The sequence below is a fragment of the Leucoraja erinacea genome, unplaced genomic scaffold (assembly GCF_028641065.1).
Source record: "Leucoraja erinacea ecotype New England unplaced genomic scaffold, Leri_hhj_1 Leri_97S, whole genome shotgun sequence".
Classification (NCBI taxonomy): domain Eukaryota; kingdom Metazoa; phylum Chordata; class Chondrichthyes; order Rajiformes; family Rajidae; genus Leucoraja; species Leucoraja erinaceus.
In genome coordinates this window covers 346,774-365,000 of record NW_026576927.1, presented here as the reverse complement: position 1 = coordinate 365,000, position 18,227 = coordinate 346,774, and the positions used below count along the sequence as shown (strand labels likewise).

The following is an 18,227-nucleotide window of genomic DNA, read 5'->3' as shown; positions in this document are numbered from 1 at the left end:
GCACTGGTGCAACTCATGCCATAGAGTCACACAGCTCGGAAACAGGCCCTTCGGCCCAACCCGTCCGGACTAGCTTCGATACGGCATCTCAGCCGGCATTACCGAGTGGCCCGTTTCTGTGTTGTAAACCTAGAAAAGAATAGACAATCGACAATAGGTGCAGGAGTAGGCCATTCGGCCCTTTGAGCCAGCACCGCTCATTTTCCCACTTTCCCATTTCTGTGTGGAATCTTTTTTCTCCATGAGTGTTCCCTTCCCTCTCCCTCACTCCCCCCACCACCACTCCCAACCTTGCCCCATCCCTCCCTTCCCTCCCTCCCTCCCCCCACCTCTCCACCCTGTTTCTCCTTGTGAAACGTCACCTATCCATGTTCTCCACAGATGCTGCCTGACCCGCTGAGTTACTCCAGCACTCTGTGAAACGTCACCTACCCATGTTCTCCACAGATGCTGCCTGACCCGCTGAATCGTGAGATAAGGCCCTTCGACCTAACTTGGGCCAACATGTCCCATGGACACTAGTCAATTGACATTTTTTATACTTCAGGAAAAACCTTTTCACCCGGAGAGTTGTGAGTCTGTGGAATTCTCTGCCACAGAAGGCGGTGGAGGCCAATTCAGTTGATGTGTTCAAGAGAAAGTTTGATTCAGCTCTTCGGGCCATTGATTGGGGATGATCAGCCATGATCACATTGAATGGTGGTGCTGGCTCGAAGGGCTGAATGGCCTCCTCCTGCACCTACAGGGCGCAGGCGCGGCCGGCACCGCTCGTGTCCCCACAGTGCGCAGGCGCGGCCGGCACCGCTCGTGTCCCCACAGGGCGCAGGCGCGGCCGGCACCGCTCGTGTCCCCACAGGGCGCAGGCGCGGCCGGCACCGCTCGTGTCCCCACAGGGCGCAGGCGCGGCCGGCACCGCTCGTGTCCCCACCGGGCGCAGGCGCGGCCGGCACCAGCTCCTCCTCTCCCCCCCCCGCCACTGCCGACGCCGCGCATGCGCACCTCCCGCATCGGCCCCGTCGCTCGCGGCCTCGGCTCGCGGACGTTTCCCGGCGGCGGAAAAAAAACGGCGTCGACGCCGCGGCTTCTCTCCCGCCCACAGGCCCCGCTCCCCCAGCCCAGCACCGGCCCAGCCCAGCCCAGCACCGGCCCGTACACAGACCGCACACAGCCGCCCAGACCCGACCAGACCCGACCCGCGCTGCCCAGACCCGACCAGCACAGGACACGGGCAGAGTGAGTAAGTGTGTGTGTGGGGGGGAGTTAGAGGGGGGGTGAGGTAGTGTGGGGGGGGGTGAGGGAGTATGTGGGGGGTGAGGTAGTGTGTGTGTGGGTGGGAGGTGAGTGTGAGTGTGGGGGGTGAGGGAGTATGAGGGGGGGGGGGGGGGGTGAGGGTATGTGGGGGGGTGTGTGTGGGGGGGGTGAGGGTGTGTGTGGGGGGGTGGTGGGGGTGTGTGTGTGGGGGTGAGGGAGTTGTGTGGGGGGCTGAGTGAGTGTGAGGGGGGGGGGGAGTGGGGGGGGGAGGGGAGTGGGGGGGAGTGATGCAGTGAGTGTGGGGGGGTTGAGGGAGTGTTGGGGGGTGAGGGAGTGTGGTGAGGGAGTGAGGGGGGGGGATGAGGGGGGAGTGGAGGGGGTGAGTGGGGGGAGTGTGGGGGGTGAGGGAATGAGTGTGTGGGGGGTGAGGGAGTGTGAGTGGTGGGGGGGGGGGGGGGGTGTGAGGGAGTGTGGGGGGGTGAGGGAGTGTGAGTGGGGTGGGTGGGGGGGTGTGAGGGAGTGTGTGGGGGGTGATGCAGTGACTGGGGGGGGGGGTGAGGGGAGTGTGTGGGGGTGAGGGAGGGGGTGGGAGGGAGTTGGTGAGGGAGTGAGGGGGGAGATGAGGGGGGGAAGGGGAGGGGGGGGGAGGGTGGGGGGGTGAGGGAGTGTGTTGGGGGTGAGAGAGTGGAGGGGAGTGTGTGGGGGGGAGTGGGGTGTGTGTGGGTGGTATGTGAGGGAGGGAGTGGGGGGTAAGGGAGTGGGGGGGAGGGAGTTGGGGGGGGTGAGAGTGTGGTGGGGGGGTAGAGGTGGTGAAGGAGTGTGGGGGGGGAAGTGTGTGGTGTGTGGGGGGGGGTGAATGAGGGGGGGTGTGGGAGGCTGTGGGGGGGGGTGAGAGAGTGTGGGGGGGTTGAGAGAATGTGTGGGGGGTGAGAGACTGTGGGAGGGTGTAACACTGGGGTACAGTACCAATGGGGACGGGTCTGTGTGTGTAACACTGGGGTACAGTACCGGTGGGGATGGGTCTGTTTTTGTACCGTTTAATCATGTTACACTTTGGTACAGTATCTGTGGGGACTGGTTTCATTCGTAAGTTTGCAGATGACATTAAAATAGTCTTTCCCGGTGCGGCAGAGGTTCACCTGCACCTCCTAGAACCTCATCTATTGCATCCGCTGCTCTAGGTGTCAGCTGCTCTACATCGGTGAGACCAAGCATGGGCTTGGCGATTGCTTCGCCCAACACCTCCGCTCGGTTCGCAATAACCAACCTGATCTCCCGGTGGCTCAGCACTTCAACTCCCCCTCCCATTCCGAATCTGACCTTTCTGACCTGGGCCTTCTCCATGGCCAGAGTGAGGCCCACCGCAAATTGGAGGAGCAATACCTAATATTTCACTTGGGTAGTTTACACCCCAGCGGTATGAACATTGGCTTCTCCAATTTCAGGTAGTCCTTGCTTTCTCCCTCTTTCCCCTCCCCTACCCAGCTCTCCTTCAGCCCACTGTCTCCGCCACTTACTTTCTTCCCGCTTCCCACCCCCCCCCCCCCACATCAGTCTGCGGAAGGGTCTCGACCTGAAACGTCACCTATTCCTTTCGCTCCATAGATGCTGCCTCACCTGCAGAGTTTCTTCAGCATTTTTAGGTGATGCTCTAGGCGGTGAAAATATTATTAAGAATTACAGTGGTTTAGGTTTATTATTGTCATGTGTGCTCAGGCACATGGAAGAGCAGTTATCAGATCAGATAATTCTATATATAATCAAGCTGAACTCAAGTACAATAGGTAGAGCAAAGGGGAAGATACAGAGTGCAGAATATAGTTCTTAGAATTGTATTGCATCAAGTCCAATGTCCGCATTGGGGTAGAGGTGAATCGGACAGTATCCTAGCTTATAGAAGGACTGTTCAGAAGCCTGATAGCAGAGTGGAAGAAGCTGTTCCTGAGTCTGGTCAGTCAGTCAATCAATGTTTTTGTATAGCACATTTAAAAACAACTCGCGTTGACTAAAGTGCTGTACATCAGTGCAGATACTAATGTGCTGCAAACAATGGGACACAGACCTAACAATATATCATAAACTGTTTACAGCGCCCTCTCAGAGGGCCTCAAAAAAGCTAGGGAGTAGAAATAGGTTTTGAGCCTCAATTTAAAGGAGTCGATGAAGGGGGCAGTTCTGATGAGGAGAGGGATGCTGTTCCACAGTCTAGGTGCTGCAACCGCAAACTGGTAGTGCCAGTCTGCTGAGGAGTGAATTTTCGGAAGTCAAACCACGTTTGGACCTTCACAGTGAGCTCTGGATTCTTGCAGAGATAGACACAAAATGCTGGAGTAACTCAGCGGGACAGGCAGCATCTTTGGGCAGAAGGAACGGGTGACGTTTCGTGTTGTGACCCTTCTTCAGACTGAATGTCGGGAGGGGGAGATATAGAGATAAGGATGTGTAAGGTGTGAGAATGAGACATCAAAGGGAGTGAAGTTCAAGGATAATGTAGATCATTGTTGGCTAGGAGAAGGTAACAACAAAGCAAACAGATAAAATATAATCAGGGACAGTTAGAGTCAGGACAGAAAGGTCAGTGTAGGAATGGGAGGGGAGTTAGCAACCGGGAGATCAGATAGGTTTAGGAGGTGTTCAGCGAAACGATCGCCGAGCCTGCCCTTGGTCTCGTCGATATACAGCAGTCCACACCTGGAACAGCGGATACAGTAGATGAGGTTGGAGGAGGTGCAAGTGAACCTCTGCCTCACCTGAAAGGAGTGTCGATTGGACAGAATCGAGTGGGGAGGTATAGGGACAGGTGTTGCATCTCCTGCAGTTGCAGGGGAAACTACTTGCGGAGGGGGTGGGAAGGGACGAGTTAACCAGGGAGTTCGGATGGAACGGTCTCTGCGGAAGGCGGAAAGGGGTGGAGATTGAAAGATGTGAGTAGTGGTGGGATCCCGTTGGAGGTGGCGAAAATGTCGGAGGATTATATGCTGTATGCGGCAGGTGAAGGGCGAGGACTGAATGGGATTCTGTCTCTGTTGCGACTGGGGGGGGGGAGAGGGAGCAAGAGCGGAGCTGCGGGATATCGAGGAGCCCCTAGTGAGGGCCTCATCTATGATGGAAGAGGGGAACCCCCGTTCCCTAAAGAATGAGGACATCTCAGGTCTCCTAGTATGGAACACCTCATCTTGCGTGCAGATGCGGTGTAGACGGAGGAATTGGGAGTAGGGGGGATAGAGTCTTTGCAGGAAGCAGGGTGGGAAGAACTGTGGTCTAGATAGCTGTGGGATTGGGTTTATAATAGATGTCAAGCATTAGTCTGTTTCCTGTGATGGAGACGGTGAGATCAGGTGAGGTAGGGAGATGTCGGAGACGGTCCAAGTGAATTTGTGTGCAGGATGGAAATTAGTGGTGAAGTTAATGGGCCTGTCCCACTTGGCGATTTTTGTAGGGAACTGCCGGCGACTGTCATAGTAATAGCAGGTCGCTGAAAAACTGGCGACAACCTACGTCATGCTGACGACAACCTACGACAGCGCCTATGTCAGGAGAAGACCAGCTACGCTCATTGGCGTTAAACCCACTGTCGTCGAAAAATTTTCAACATGTTGAAAATTTAACGGCGACCAGAAAGACGCTACAAATTTTTGCGCGACTGAGGAGACTACTCCTGGCAAACATGTGGCGACAAACTGGTCGCCTGCAGTCGGCTAAAAAATCACATAAGTGGGACAGGCCCATTAATGAAGTCCATGAGTTCTACATTGACGACTGCAATGCAGGAGGTAGCCCCAATGCAGTTGTCAATGTAGTGGGGATAGAGTTCGGGGATCGGGCCAGTGTACGCCTAGAACAGGGATTGCTGGATGCACCCTACAAAGAGGCAGGCAGAGCTGGGGACCATGGCTTTGCCTTGGATTTGGAGAAAGTGGGATTGGATTTGGTGATTCATGCAGGTCATTCTGGGAAAACTGGCCAGCGTCTGCAGTGGCACGACCTGACAGGGAGGTTTAGTGACCAGTTGATCAGTCTGTTTGTCTCTGAACTTGGTGCCTGACTTACTGCCTGTTTCCCTACTTCCTCCTTTGCTGTCACATTGATGTTGTGTGGGAAGTGTCTTTACGCGAGCGTGCTGCACGCTTCCTGCAAGACCGCAGATCAAAACAAAATCTACACGGGCCGTAAAATAATTTGTAAAATCAACAGAAAGGCTTCATGCATGCCTGTGTTAGGGCAGCACTGTGGCAATGCTATAGACTTGCTGCGATACAGCGTTTGTAGAGCTGGAGACCTGGGTTCCATCCTGACTACGGGTGCATGTCTGTACAGAGTTTGTACGTTCTCCCCGTGACCTGCGTGGGTTTTCTCCGAGGTCTTCTGTTTTCTCCCACACTCCAAAGACGTACAGGTTTGTAGGTTAATTGGCTTGGTACAAGTGTAAATCGAACCCAGTGTGTGTAGGATAGTGTTACAATGTGTGGGGATTGCTGGTTGGTGTGGACTCGGTGGGCTGAAAGGCCTGTTTCCCTGTGGTATAACGAAACTAAAAATAAAGACACAAAAAGCTGGAGTAACTCAGCGGGACAGGAAGAATCTCTGGAGAGAAGGAATGGGTGACGTTCCGGGTCGTGTCTGAAGAAGGGTCTCGACCCGAAACGTCACGCATTCCTTCGCTCCAGAGATGCTGCCTGTCCCGCTGAGTTACTCAAGCTTTTTGTGTCTATCTTCGGTTCAAACCAGCATCTGCAGTCCCTTCCTGCACATAAAAGTCTTATGTAACGGCAATAGAACAATAAAACTCCAACTTGCCCATAAACGCAATGATACACTGATAAAAAATATCATCATGAATAATACAATAAAATAATAGTGTAACACCGAAGTCCGCAGTGCAACCAAAGACAAGGTCCATAAAGATTACAGTTGCTGAGGTTAGTGTTGTGCTGTGTTCAACAGCCTGAAGGTTGTTGGGAAGAAACTGTTCCTGAACCTGGAGGTCACGGTTTTCAGGCTCCTGTACCTTCTTCCCGATGGTAACAGCGAGATGGGAGTGTGGCCAGGTTGGTGTGGGTCTCTGATGATGCGACTCCTGTAGATCCCTTCGATGGTGGGGGGAGGTCAGTGTCTGCCACGTTCTGCCACCTTCATCCAAAATTACCGAACCAGGCAGTGATGCAACCAGTTAGTATGTTTAAGAAAGAACTGCAGATGCTGGAAAAATCGAAGGTAGACATAAATGCTGGAGAAACTTAGCGGGTGAGGCAGCATCTATGGAGAGAAGGAATAGGCGACGTGCCTCGACCCGAAATGTCGCCTATTCCTTCGCTCCATAGGTGCTGCCTCACACGCTGAGTTTCTCCAGCTTCTTTGTCCACCAGTTAGTATGTTCTCCACCCTACATGTGTAGAAGTTCAATAGAGCATGGTGCAGTAAGGAAAGACACATGCTGGTTTACACCGAAGGTAGACACAAAATGCTGGACTAACTCAGCGGGTCAGGCAGCATCTCTGGAGAAAAGGAATAGGGGACCTTTCGGGTCGAGACCCTTCTTCAGACTGAGACTCAGGGGAGAGGGAAACTGGTTGGAGTATTAGAATACTAATAGAGTATTCTGATAGAGTGTTCTTCATTAGAGCAAGGTTTCCCAAGCTAGAGATGCAGGAAAGGTAGACAGAAATGCTGGAGAAACTCCGCGGGTGCAGCAGCATCTATGGAGTGAAGGAAATAGGCAACGTTTCGGGCCGAAACCCTTCTTCAGACCGGATGTTCCCAATGTTTGAGAAGGCAGGCATGGGTTATTGATAGGGGACGATCAGCCATGGTCACAATGAATGGCAGTGCTGGCTCGAAGGGCCGAATGGCCTCATCCTGCACCCATTTTCTATGTTTCTATAGAAGGGTTCACCCCCAGGGGGTAAATTAGTTGTTTATGGATTTGTACATTTCTTTTCTCATTGACTGACTGGTTGGTTCTGGTATACAGGTATCTGTTCATCATTAGTTGTTCATAAATAAGTGAAATAACGTTGTTATGTGCTATTTAAGTTGCCTGGGGTAAACGGGACAAAAAAGGTTGGGAACCTCTGCATTAGAGTGTTCGATGTAACCAGAGTTGCATTTCAAGGTGCACTGTGTATTTTGGCGCGGTTGAGCGAGGCAGCAAATGTACTCAACTTGATCGTAATAATGATATATACTTAAAATTGAAGGAAATCTTTTGCTGTTAGTTAAAGAAGGAACTGCAGATGCTGGAAAATCGAAGGTAGACAAAAATGCTGAAGAAACTCAGCGGGTGAGGCAACATCTATGGAGCGAAGGAAATAGGTGACGTTTTGGGTCGAGACCTTTCTTCAGACTGTTAGTTAAACTTCTGTTAAGTAGATTGAACAAACTGATCATCTCAGTAATGCAAACAAATGGAGTTTGCGTGTTAGCAACACAATTTGTTCGTAAAGGTGTTTGTTCCTGGACTGAGGTGAAGTACATATCGACAGTTATCCGAGGCTGAAAACGCCCAGTATCGTCTCACCTCGGAAGCTAAGCAGGCTCAGACCTGGTTGGTACTTGGATGGGAGACCGCTTGGGAATGCCAGCTGGTCGAGCTGCTGCCTGTGTGTAGTCTGCACGTTCTCCCTGTGACCGCGTGGATTTCCTTCCTTCCTCCCAATGCTCTAGTTTTCTCCTACAGCCCAAAGGTGTGCAGGTTTGTCCGTCAATTGGCCTCTGTAAATTGTCCCTAGTTTAGCTTAGTTTAGAGATACAGTGCGGAAAACAGGCCCTTCGGCCCACCGAGGCCCCGTCGACCTAAAATACCCGTACACAAACGCTACACTACGCACACGAGGAGTTTAGAATTATACCAAACCAATTAGCCCACAAACCTGCACGTCTTTGGAGTGTGGGAGAAAACTGGAGATCCTGGAGAAAAACGACGCGGGTCACGGGGAGAACGTACAAATTCCGTACAGGCAGCACCCGTAGTCAGGATCAAACCCGGGTCCCTGGCGCTGTGGGGCAGCAACTCTACCGCTGCGCCACCGTAGGGAATAGGTGAGAAAGTAGGATAACATAGAACTCGGTGGACCGAAGGACCTGTTTCCATGCTGTTTCTTTCAATCAATCAATCGCCTTTGACGTTTGCTTAACAGTGTAATTGTTTTAGCCTTTTGCTGTGCCTGGGAACAATATTTTACAATCAGTATGGCACTACAGAATTGTTATAGATTTATGGTGAGATACAGCCCTTTAGCCGATGGAAGTCCATGCCGACCATGTATGGACTGCAAAGATTTAAGAGGATATGGGCCAAATACAGGCAAATAATCACACAGTGTGGAAACAGGCCCTTTAGCACAACCACACCGGCCAACATGCCCCATCTACACTAGTCCCATCTGCCTGTGTTTAGTCCGTATCCCTCTAAACCTATCCTATCCATGTACCTGTCTAAATGTTTCTTAAATGTTGCTCAAGTCCCTGCTTCAACTACCTCCTCCAGCAGCTCATTCCATATACCCAGTTTCATACACCCAAAGTTACCTCTCAGATTCCTATTAAATCTCCCCCCCCCCCCCCCCCCCCCCCCCCCCCCCCCTCCCCCTCACCTTAAAGCTATGGTCCTTGATTCTTCACCTCTGGTCACCAGACTTTGCGTCCTCCCGATCTATTCCTCTCATGATTTTGTACACCTCTATAAGATCACTCCTCATCCTCTTGCACTCCAAGGAATAGAGTCCGAGCCTACTCAACCTCTCCCTATAGTTCAGGCCCTCGATTCCTGGTTTTATCCTCGTAAATCTTCTCTGGGACTAGCTTAGATGGGGCATCTTGGTTGATGTGGATGTTGGGCTGAAGGACTCGTTTGCATGCTGCATGACTACACTAATCCCCCCACTTTTTTAAATTCTCCCCATCATCTAATCACTCGCTCCAGTAAAGTCCGATCAAAGATAGATTGAGAGACTTCAATGAGGTAGATGGTAGTTCAGCACTGCTCTCTGGTTGTGGTAGGATGATTCAGTTGACTGATAACAGCTGGGAAGAAACTGTCCCTGAATCTGGAGGTATGCGTTCGTTTTCGTTCTTCTGTACCTCTTGCCCGATGGGAGAGGGGAGAAGAGGGAGTGACCAGGGGTGAGACTGGTCCTTGATGATGCTGCTGGCTTTGCCGAGCATGAGGTGTAGGTGTAGATGGAATCGATGGAAGGGAGGTTGGTTCGTGTGATGATCTAGGCTGGGTTAGAACATGGTGGCAGATTAAGAATTACAGAAAGGGAGCAGTGAGAAAGGGTCTCACAACACTCCTGTCGAGAACGTCTTCCAAGCAGTCAGGCCCAAAGAGCCTGATATACGTCATGATGCAATAGTGATGCTGTATCTCACTAGACATTGAGACTCACTAGACATTAACCCAAGAGCAGACAGGTCAGACCGTATCATGATACATTCATCAGCTCTTGTTCATACTTAGGCCAGACCCCACAAAATGTATGAATACAACCATTCACAAAGTGTGTAAGGCAACTTCAATCACCACCTTATCCTCCCCATAAGAGCAAGCAGGACATGTATGTAAAAGTAATGATAGACGCAAAAAGCTGGAGTAACTCAGCGGGACATGATTGATTGAAAGCATCTCTGGAGAGACAGAATGGGTGACATTCCGGGTCGAGACCCTTCTTCAGACGGGGGAAAAAAGGCAGCAGAATTAGGATGAGAGGGAAAGATAAATCAGCTATGATTGAATGGTGGAGTAGACTCGATGGACCAAAGGCTCTAATTCTGCTCCTAGAACTTCTGAACTATGTAAAGCAAAGTTGGTTATCAGCGTGAAAATATTTGCATTGACTCAGCGATTGAGTGCATTGATCAATGTGAGAACATCCTATTAGCCCCTTGATTAAACATTTACAATTATCGAAGTGTTTACTTGGTTCTCTAATTAGCTTCCCTAAAATTTGTAACCAGACAAACTTACCGAGATTGATTGATAAAAAGATGCAGCATGGAAACAGGCCATTCAGCCCACCGAGCCCAGGCCGACCATCGATCCCCCATTCACATCATTTCAGAATGGCAGGCAGTGACTAGGGTAGTGTTGTAAAGCTTGGTGCTGGGATCCCAGTTGTTTATAATATCTATTAACGATTTAGATGAGGGAATTAAATGTAACATCTCCAAGTTTGCAGATAACACAAAGCTGGGTGGCAGTGTGAGCTGCGAGGAGGATGCTGTATTGCATGAGGCTGCAGGGTGACTTGGACAGGTTGAGTGAGTGGGCAGATGCATGGCAGATGCAGTGTAATGTGGATAAATGTGAGGTTATCCACTTTGGTGGCAAGAACAGGAAGGCAGATTATTATCTGAATGGTGTCAGATTAGGAGAAGGGGAGGTGCAACGAGACCTGGGTGTGCTTGTACATCAGTCACTGAAAGTAAGCACGCAGGTACAGCAGGCAGTGAAGAAAACCAATGGCATGTTGGCCTTCATTGCAAGAGGATTTGAGGTTAAGAGCAAAGAGGTCCTTCTGCAGTTTATAAGGGCACTGGTGAGTCCACACCTGGAGCATTGTGTGCAATTTTGGTCCCCTAATTTGAGGAAGGACATTCTTGCTATTGAGGGAGTGCAGCGTAGGTTCACAAGGTTAATTCCCGGGATGGCGGGACTGTCAAATGCTGAGAGAATGGAGTGGCTGGGCTTGTATACTCTGGAGTTTAGAAGGATGAGAGGGGATCTTATTGAAACATAAAGCAGTTAGACAGGTACATGGATCGGACAGGTTTGGAGGAATATGGACCAAACACAAGCAGGTGGGACTAGTGTAGCTGGGACATGTTGGCCGGTGTGGGCAAGTTGAGTCGAAGGGCCTGTTTACACACTGTATGAATGGTGTTCCTTGATCCAATATTGCAACCAAGGGCAGCACAGTGGCACAGTGGTAGAGTTGCTGCCTTACAACGGTTTCCTCCCACACTCCAAAAGACGTTCAGTGCCTTTCATAATATTTGGGACAAAGACCCTTCATTTATTATTTGCCTCTGTACTCTACAATTTGATATTTGTAATAGAAAAAAAATCACCTGTGGTTAAAGTGCACATTGTCAGATTTTAATAAAGGCCATTTTTATACATTTTGGTTTTCCCATGTAGAAATTACAGCAGTGTTTATACATAGTGTCCCCCCCCCCATTTCAAGGCACCTTAATGTTTGGGACACAGCAATATCATGTAAATGAAAGTACTCGTGTTTAGTATTTTGTTGCATATCCTTTGAATGCAATGACTGCTTGAAGTCTGCGATTCATGGACATCACCAGTTGCTGGGTGTCTTCTCTGGCCAGGCCTGTATTGCAGCCATCTCTGACATGTTTGTGTTGGGGGGGTAGTCTCCTTCAGTTTTCTCTTCAGCATATAAAAGGCAGGCTCAATTGGGTTCAGATCGATTGACTTGGCCACTCAAGAATTGACCATTTTTTAGCTTTGAAAAACTCCTTTGTTGCTTTAGCAGTATGTTTGGGATCATTTTCTTGCTGTAGAATGAACCGCCGGTCCATGAGTTTTGAGGCATTTGTTTGAACTTGAGCAGATAGGATGTGTCTATACACTTCAGAATTCATTATGCTACTACCATCAGCAATAAACAATCGATAATAGGTGCAGGAGTAGGACATTCGGCCCTTCGAGCTAGCATCGCCATTCAGTGTGATCATGGCTGATCATCCACAATCAATATCCTGTTCCTGCCTTCTCCTCATATCCCCTGACTCTGCTATCTTTAAGAGCCCTATCTAGCTCTCTTGAAAGTATCTTGAGAACCGGCCTCCACATCCCTCTGAGGCAGAGAATTCCACAGGCTGACTACTCTCTGTGTGAAAAAGTGTTTCCTCATCTCCGTTCTAAATGGCTTATTTTTAAACTGTGGCCCTTGGTTCTGGACTCCGCCAATATCGGGAACATAACATTAATGAAGATAAGTGAGCCAGTACCTTTAGCAGCCATACATGCCCCCACCACCGTGTTTCACAGATGAGGTGATATGCTTTGGATCTTGGGCAGTTCCTTCTCTTCTCCATACTTTGCTCTTGCCATCACTCTGATATAAGTTAATCTTCATCTCATCTGTCTACAAGATCTTTTTCCAGAACTGTAGTTGTTCTTTTAAGTACTTCTTGGCAAACTGTAACCTGGCTATCTTATTTTTGCGTCTAACCAGTCGTTTGCATCTTGCCGTGTAGCCTCTGTATTTCTGTTCATTTGGTATTCTGCGGACAGTGGGCATTGACAAATCAAGACCTGACTCATGAAGAGTGTTTCTGATCTGTCGGACAGGTGTTTGGGGATTTTCTTTATTATAGGGAGAATTCTTCTGTCATAAGCTGCGGAGGTCTTCCTTGGCCTGCCAGTCCCTTTGTGATTAGTAAGCTCACCAGTGCTCTCTTTCTTCTTAATGATGTTCCAAACTGTTGATTTTGGCTGATGTCTCTAACAGTTTTATTTTTGTTTCTCAGTCTCATAATGGCTTCATTGACTTTCATTGGCACAACTTTGGTCCTCATGTTGATTAACAGCAATAAAAGTTTCTAAAGGTGATGGTAAGACTGGAAGAAAGACTAGGTGCTGAGAGCTCTCTTATACCTGCTTTAAGGAGGCAATTAAACACACCTGAGCAATTACAAACGCCTGTGAGGCCATGTGCCCCAATCATTATGGTGCCTTGAAATGGGGGGGGGACTATGTATAACCACATCTGTAATTTCTACATGGTGAAACCAAAATGTATAAAAATACCATATAGTAAAATCTGACAATGTGCACTTTAAGTAGGTCCCTTGCAGTCCGAAACAGGCGAGTTGACCATGGGGAACAAGGATATGGCGGACCAATTGAATAACTACTTTGGTTCCGTCTTCACTAAGGAAGACATAACTAATCTGCCGGAAATAGCAGGGGACCGCGGGTCAAAGGAGTTGGAGGAATTGAATGAAATCCAGGTTAGTCGGGAAGTGGTGTTGGGTAAATTGAATGGATTAAAGTCCGATAAATCCCCAGGGCCAGATAGGCTGCATCCCAGAGTACTTAAGGAAGTAGCTCCAGAAATAATGGATGCATTAGTAATAATCTTTCAAAACTCTTTAGATTCTGGAGCAGTTCCTGAGGATTGGCGGGTAGCAAACGTAACCCCACTTTATAAGAAGGGAGGGAGAGAGAAAACGGGGAATTACAGACCAGTTAGTCTAATAACGGTAGTGGGGAAACTGCTAGATTCAGTTATTAAAGATGGGATAGCAGCACATTTGGAAAGTGGTGAAATCATTGGACAAAGTCAGCATGGATTTACAAAAGGTAAATCATGTCTGACGAATCTTATAGAATTTTTCGAGGATGTAACTAGTAGCGTGGATAGGGGAGAACCATTGGATGTGGTGTATCTGGACTTCCAGAAGGATTTCGACAAGGTCCCACATAAGAGATTAGTATACAAACTTAAAGCACACGGCATTGGGGGGTTCAATATTGATATGTATAGAGAACTGGCTGGCAAACAGGAAGTAAAGAGTAGGAGTAAACGGGTCCTTTTCATAATGGCAGGCAGTGACTAGTGGGGTACCGCAAGGCTCAGTGCTGGGACCCCAGCTATTTACAATATATATTAATGATCTGGATGAGGGAATTGAAGGCAATATCTCCACAAGTTTGCGGATGACACTAAGCTGGGGGGCAGTGTTAGCTGTGAGGGGGATGCTAGGAGACTACAAGGTGACTTGGATAGGATGGGTGTGTGGGCAAATGTTTGGCAGATGCAGTATAATGTGGATAAATGTGAGGTTATCCATTTTGGTGGCAAAAACAGGAAAGCAGACTATTATCTAAATAGTGGCCGATTAGGAAAAGGGGAGATGCAGCGAGACCTGGGTGTCATGGTACACCAGTCATTGAAAGTAGGCATGCAGGTGCAGCGGGCAGTGAAGAGAGCGAATGGTATGTTACCTTTCATAGCAAAAGGATTTGAGTATAGGAGCAGGGAGGTTCTACTGCAGTTGTACAGGGTCTTGGTGAGACCACACCTGGAGTATTGCGTACAGTTTTGGTCTCCAAATCTGAGGAAGGACATTATTACCATAGAGGGAGTGCAGAGAAGGTTCACCAGACTGATTCCTGGGATGTCAGGACTGTCTTATGAAGAAAGACTGGATAGACTTGGTTTATACTCTCTAGAATTTAGAAGATTGAGAGGGGATCTTATAGAAACTTACAAACATTCTTAAGGGGTTGGACAGGCTAGATGCAGGAAGATTGTTCCCGATGTTGGGGAAGTCCAGGACAAGGGGTCACAGCTTAAGGATAAGGGGGAAATCCTTTAAAACCGAGATGAGAAAAACATTTTTCACACAGAGAGTGGTGAATCTCTGGAACTCTCTGCCACAGAGGGTAGTTGAGGCCAGTTCATTGGCTATATTTAAGAGGGAGTTAGATGTGGCTAAGGGGATCAGAGGGTATGGAGAGAAGGCAGGTACGGGATACAGAGTTGGATGATCAGCCATGATCATATTGAATGGCGGTGCAGGCTCGAAGGGCCGAATGGCCTACTCCTGCACCTAATTTCTATGTTTCTATGTCTATGTTAACCATATGTGATTTTTTTTCCATTACAAATCTCAAATTGTGGAGTACAGAGGCAAATAAATAAATGAATGGTCTTTGTCCCACACATTATGGAGGGCACTGTAGATCGCACACCGTCCCGTCCCATTGGTATGGGCCAGTAGGTTAATCAGTATGTTTAATTTGTTGTCTTGTAAACATTGTCCGCAGTATGTTGGGTAGTGCTAATGTACGGGGTGATCGCTGGTTATCACAGACTTGATGGGCTGAAGGGCCTGTATTTCTATAGTCTAAAGTAAATAGGAAACCATAAACAGGATAAGAAAGTATTTTGGAAAAATTAAACTTCTCAGTTCCAGTGAGCGATCTTCACCATGAAATGTCAACTTTGTTTTTTCTCGAAAAAAATCTCAAAGTGCTGGAGTAGCTCAGGCACCATCTTGAGTACATGGATAGGTGACGTTTCACAGAGTGCTGGAGTAACTCAGCGGGTCAGGCAGCATCTGTGGGGAACATGGATAGGTGACTTTTCAGTTTGTAATCCGTCTTCAGAAAGATCTGAGTTTTACAAAGTGTCTTACCCAAAACGTTACCTACCAATGTTCTCTAGAGATGCTGCCTGACCTGCTGGGTTACTCTAGCATTTTGGGATGTTTTTTGTTTTTTTTAAATCAGCTTTCTTGATCCCACATCTATCTTTCCACGGATGCTGCCTGACCTGCTGAATATTTTTTATTTCAAATAGCTGAAGGCGAGAGGAGGTTAGTGGCCAGGGAGAGGTGGTAACAATTGTATAGAGGTGATACGAAGGAAAGATCTATCACTGAATGGTCGATGTTGAAGAGAAGGATGTTTTGGAAGTGTAAAATAACCAGAACTAAGCGAGTATACCGAAAAATGCTGGACTGGAGGACACTTTTGGCATTATGGAGCTGAAATCTTTTTGACCTATCGTCTATGTTACATTTGAACAACTGGAGACCATTTGTTCTTGCTATTGAGAGAGTGCAGTGGAGGTTCACAAGGTTAATTCCTGGGATGGCGGGACTGTGATGAGAGAATGGAGCGGCTGGGCTTGTACACTCTGGAGTTTAGAAGGATGAGAGGGTATCTTATTGAGACATATAAGATTGTTAAAGGTTTGGACACGCTAGAGGCAGGAAACATGTTCCCGATGTTGGGGGAGTCCAGACCCAGGGGCCACAGTTTAAGAATAAGGAGTAAGCCATTTGGAACGGAGATGAGGAAACACTTTTTCACACAGAATTGTGAGTGTGGAATAGGGCTCTTAAAGAGAGCGGAGTCAGGGGATATGGGGAGAAGGCATTGAATGGTGGTGCTAGCTCGAAGGGGGCGAATGGTCTACTCCTGCACCGATTGTCTATTTGGTCCTGGAGTTTACTGACTGCTTGGTCTTTACACCTGGCAATAAACTGAACTGAACTACAATTTATGACAATCGTCTCACCTTTCCCCACAGCCCTGCCAGTCACTCTCTTTCAATTATTTATCCAGCTCTTCTTGGTAAATTTAATCTCAAGCACCATACGTCAGATTGTGTTTACTAGATTACTTTAGGATGACACGGCTGTGCAGCAGGTAGAGCCGCTGCCTCACAGCGCCAGGGACCCGGTCTCGATCTCGATCCCGACTACGGCTGCTGTCTGTGTGTGGAGTTTGCACGTTCTCCCTGTGACCACGTTGGTTTTCTACTGGAGCACCTGTTTCCTCCCACATCCCAAAGATGTGCGGGTTTGTAGGTTTATTTGGCCCTTTGCAAATTGTCCCTCGTGTGCAGGGAGTGGATGCGCAAGTGGGAACCACGTCGTACGATGATGAATGGGAACGTTTGGGTTTTGTCCCCGGTGAAATCCGTGGAATTCTCTGTCTCAGAGGGCGGTGGAGGCCGGTTCTCTGGATGCTTTCAAGAGAGAACTAGATAGGGCTCTTAAAGATAGCGGAGTCAGGGTATATGGGGAGAAGGCAGGAACTGGGTACTGATTGGGGATGATCGGCCATGATCACATTGAATGGCAGTGCTGGCTCGAAGGGCCGAATGGCCTACTCCTGCACCTATTGTCTACTGTCTATTGAAATGGAAGTAACTTCAGTAAATAGCTACAGCGGTTATCCGTAAAATCAATTACTTTAGTTAGTTTAGAGATACAATGTGGAAACAGGCCCATTGGCCCACCGAGTCCTCGCCGTACACTCCAGGAATAATTCTATAGTTTTACAGAAACCAATTAACCTGCAAACCTGCACATCTTTAGAGTGTGGGAGGGATCCGGAGCACCCGGAGAAAACCCACGCAGGTCATGGGGAGAACGCACAAACTCCGTGCAGACAGACCATAGACAATAGGTGCAGGAGTAGGCCATTCTGCCCTTCGAGCCAGCACCGCCATTCAATGTGATCATGTCTGATCATCCCCAATCAGTACCCCATTCCTGCCTTCTCCCCATATCCCCTGACTCCACTATCTTTGAGAGCCCTATGTAGATATCTCTTGAAACTATCCAGGGAGCCGGCCTCCACCGCCCTCGGAGGCAGAGAATTCCACAGACTCACAACTCTCTGTGTGGAAAAAGTGTTTCCTCATCTCTGATCTAAATGGCTTGCCCCTTATTCTTAAACTGTGGCCCCTTGGTTCTGGATTCCCCCAACATCGGGACATGTTTCCTGCCTCCAATCCTTTAACAATCTTATATGTTTCAATGAGATCTCCTCTCATCCTTGTAAACTCCAGAGTGTACAAGCTCAGCCGCTCCATTCTCTCAGCATATGGCAATCCCGCCATCCCGGGAATTAACCTGGTAAACCTACGCTGCACTCCCTCAATAGCAAGAATGTCCTTCCTCAAATTAGGGGACCAAAACTGCACACAATACTCCAGGTGTGGTCTCACTAGGGCTCTGTACAACTACAGAAGGACCTCTTTGCTCCTATATTCGATTCCTCTTGTTATAAAGGCCAACATGCCATTTGTTTTCTTCACTGCCTGCTGTGCCTGGGTCTCTGGTGCTGTGAGGCAGCAGGTCTACTGCTGAGCCACCGTGCTGCCCTGGATGGTGTGATGGACCGGTGATGTTGAGGCCAGAGCCTTCATTGTTTTGACATTCTATAATTCATTTTGTGTTTCAGGTAAACCCCAGTGTATTGATGGGAGGATTACCTGTCCGTTAGAGGTTCGTCTGGCCAGCTTGCTGCCAGTATGGGTGAGTCGAGCATCTGTTCCTCTTCAGTCTGTTCCTTTTTTAAGCAAGTTGAAGTCTTGGTAACGGCCTGAAGGAAGGGGGAAATCCTGGGAAGCAGCGGCTCAGGGTACCATAACGAGTATTTGTCCTTCCCACTAGGGACATGGGCGAGGCCACTCTTCAGATTC

At 48.7% G+C, this 18,227-nt stretch overlaps 2 protein-coding genes across 3 annotated transcripts in view; one reads left to right on the top strand and one right to left on the bottom strand.

Annotated features, from left to right (window-relative positions):
* Positions 1–993, bottom strand: part of LOC129695190 (basic proline-rich protein-like) — a gene marked incomplete at its 3' end in the record, with an annotated part of 20,379 nt that extends 19,386 nt beyond the window's left edge. Inside the window, exon 1 of the mRNA XM_055631963.1 lies at positions 744–993. Coding sequence (XP_055487938.1) covers positions 744–993 — 250 coding nt within the window. The remainder of the gene's footprint in view (positions 1–743) is intronic.
* A 136-nt stretch (positions 994–1,129) lies between these two features.
* The window catches only part of map3k2 (mitogen-activated protein kinase kinase kinase 2), a 58,130-nt gene continuing 41,032 nt past the window's right edge, over positions 1,130–18,227 (top strand). The window contains exons 1-2 of one of the 2 annotated variants that reach the window (XM_055631961.1): positions 1,130–1,233; positions 17,987–18,060. In XM_055631961.1, the coding sequence (XP_055487936.1) occupies positions 18,057–18,060 (4 nt within the window). In that variant the 5' untranslated portion in view covers positions 1,130–1,233; positions 17,987–18,056. Of the gene's footprint in view, positions 1,238–17,986; positions 18,061–18,227 lie in introns of both variants that reach the window. The other variant, XM_055631962.1, reaches the window with a different exon arrangement.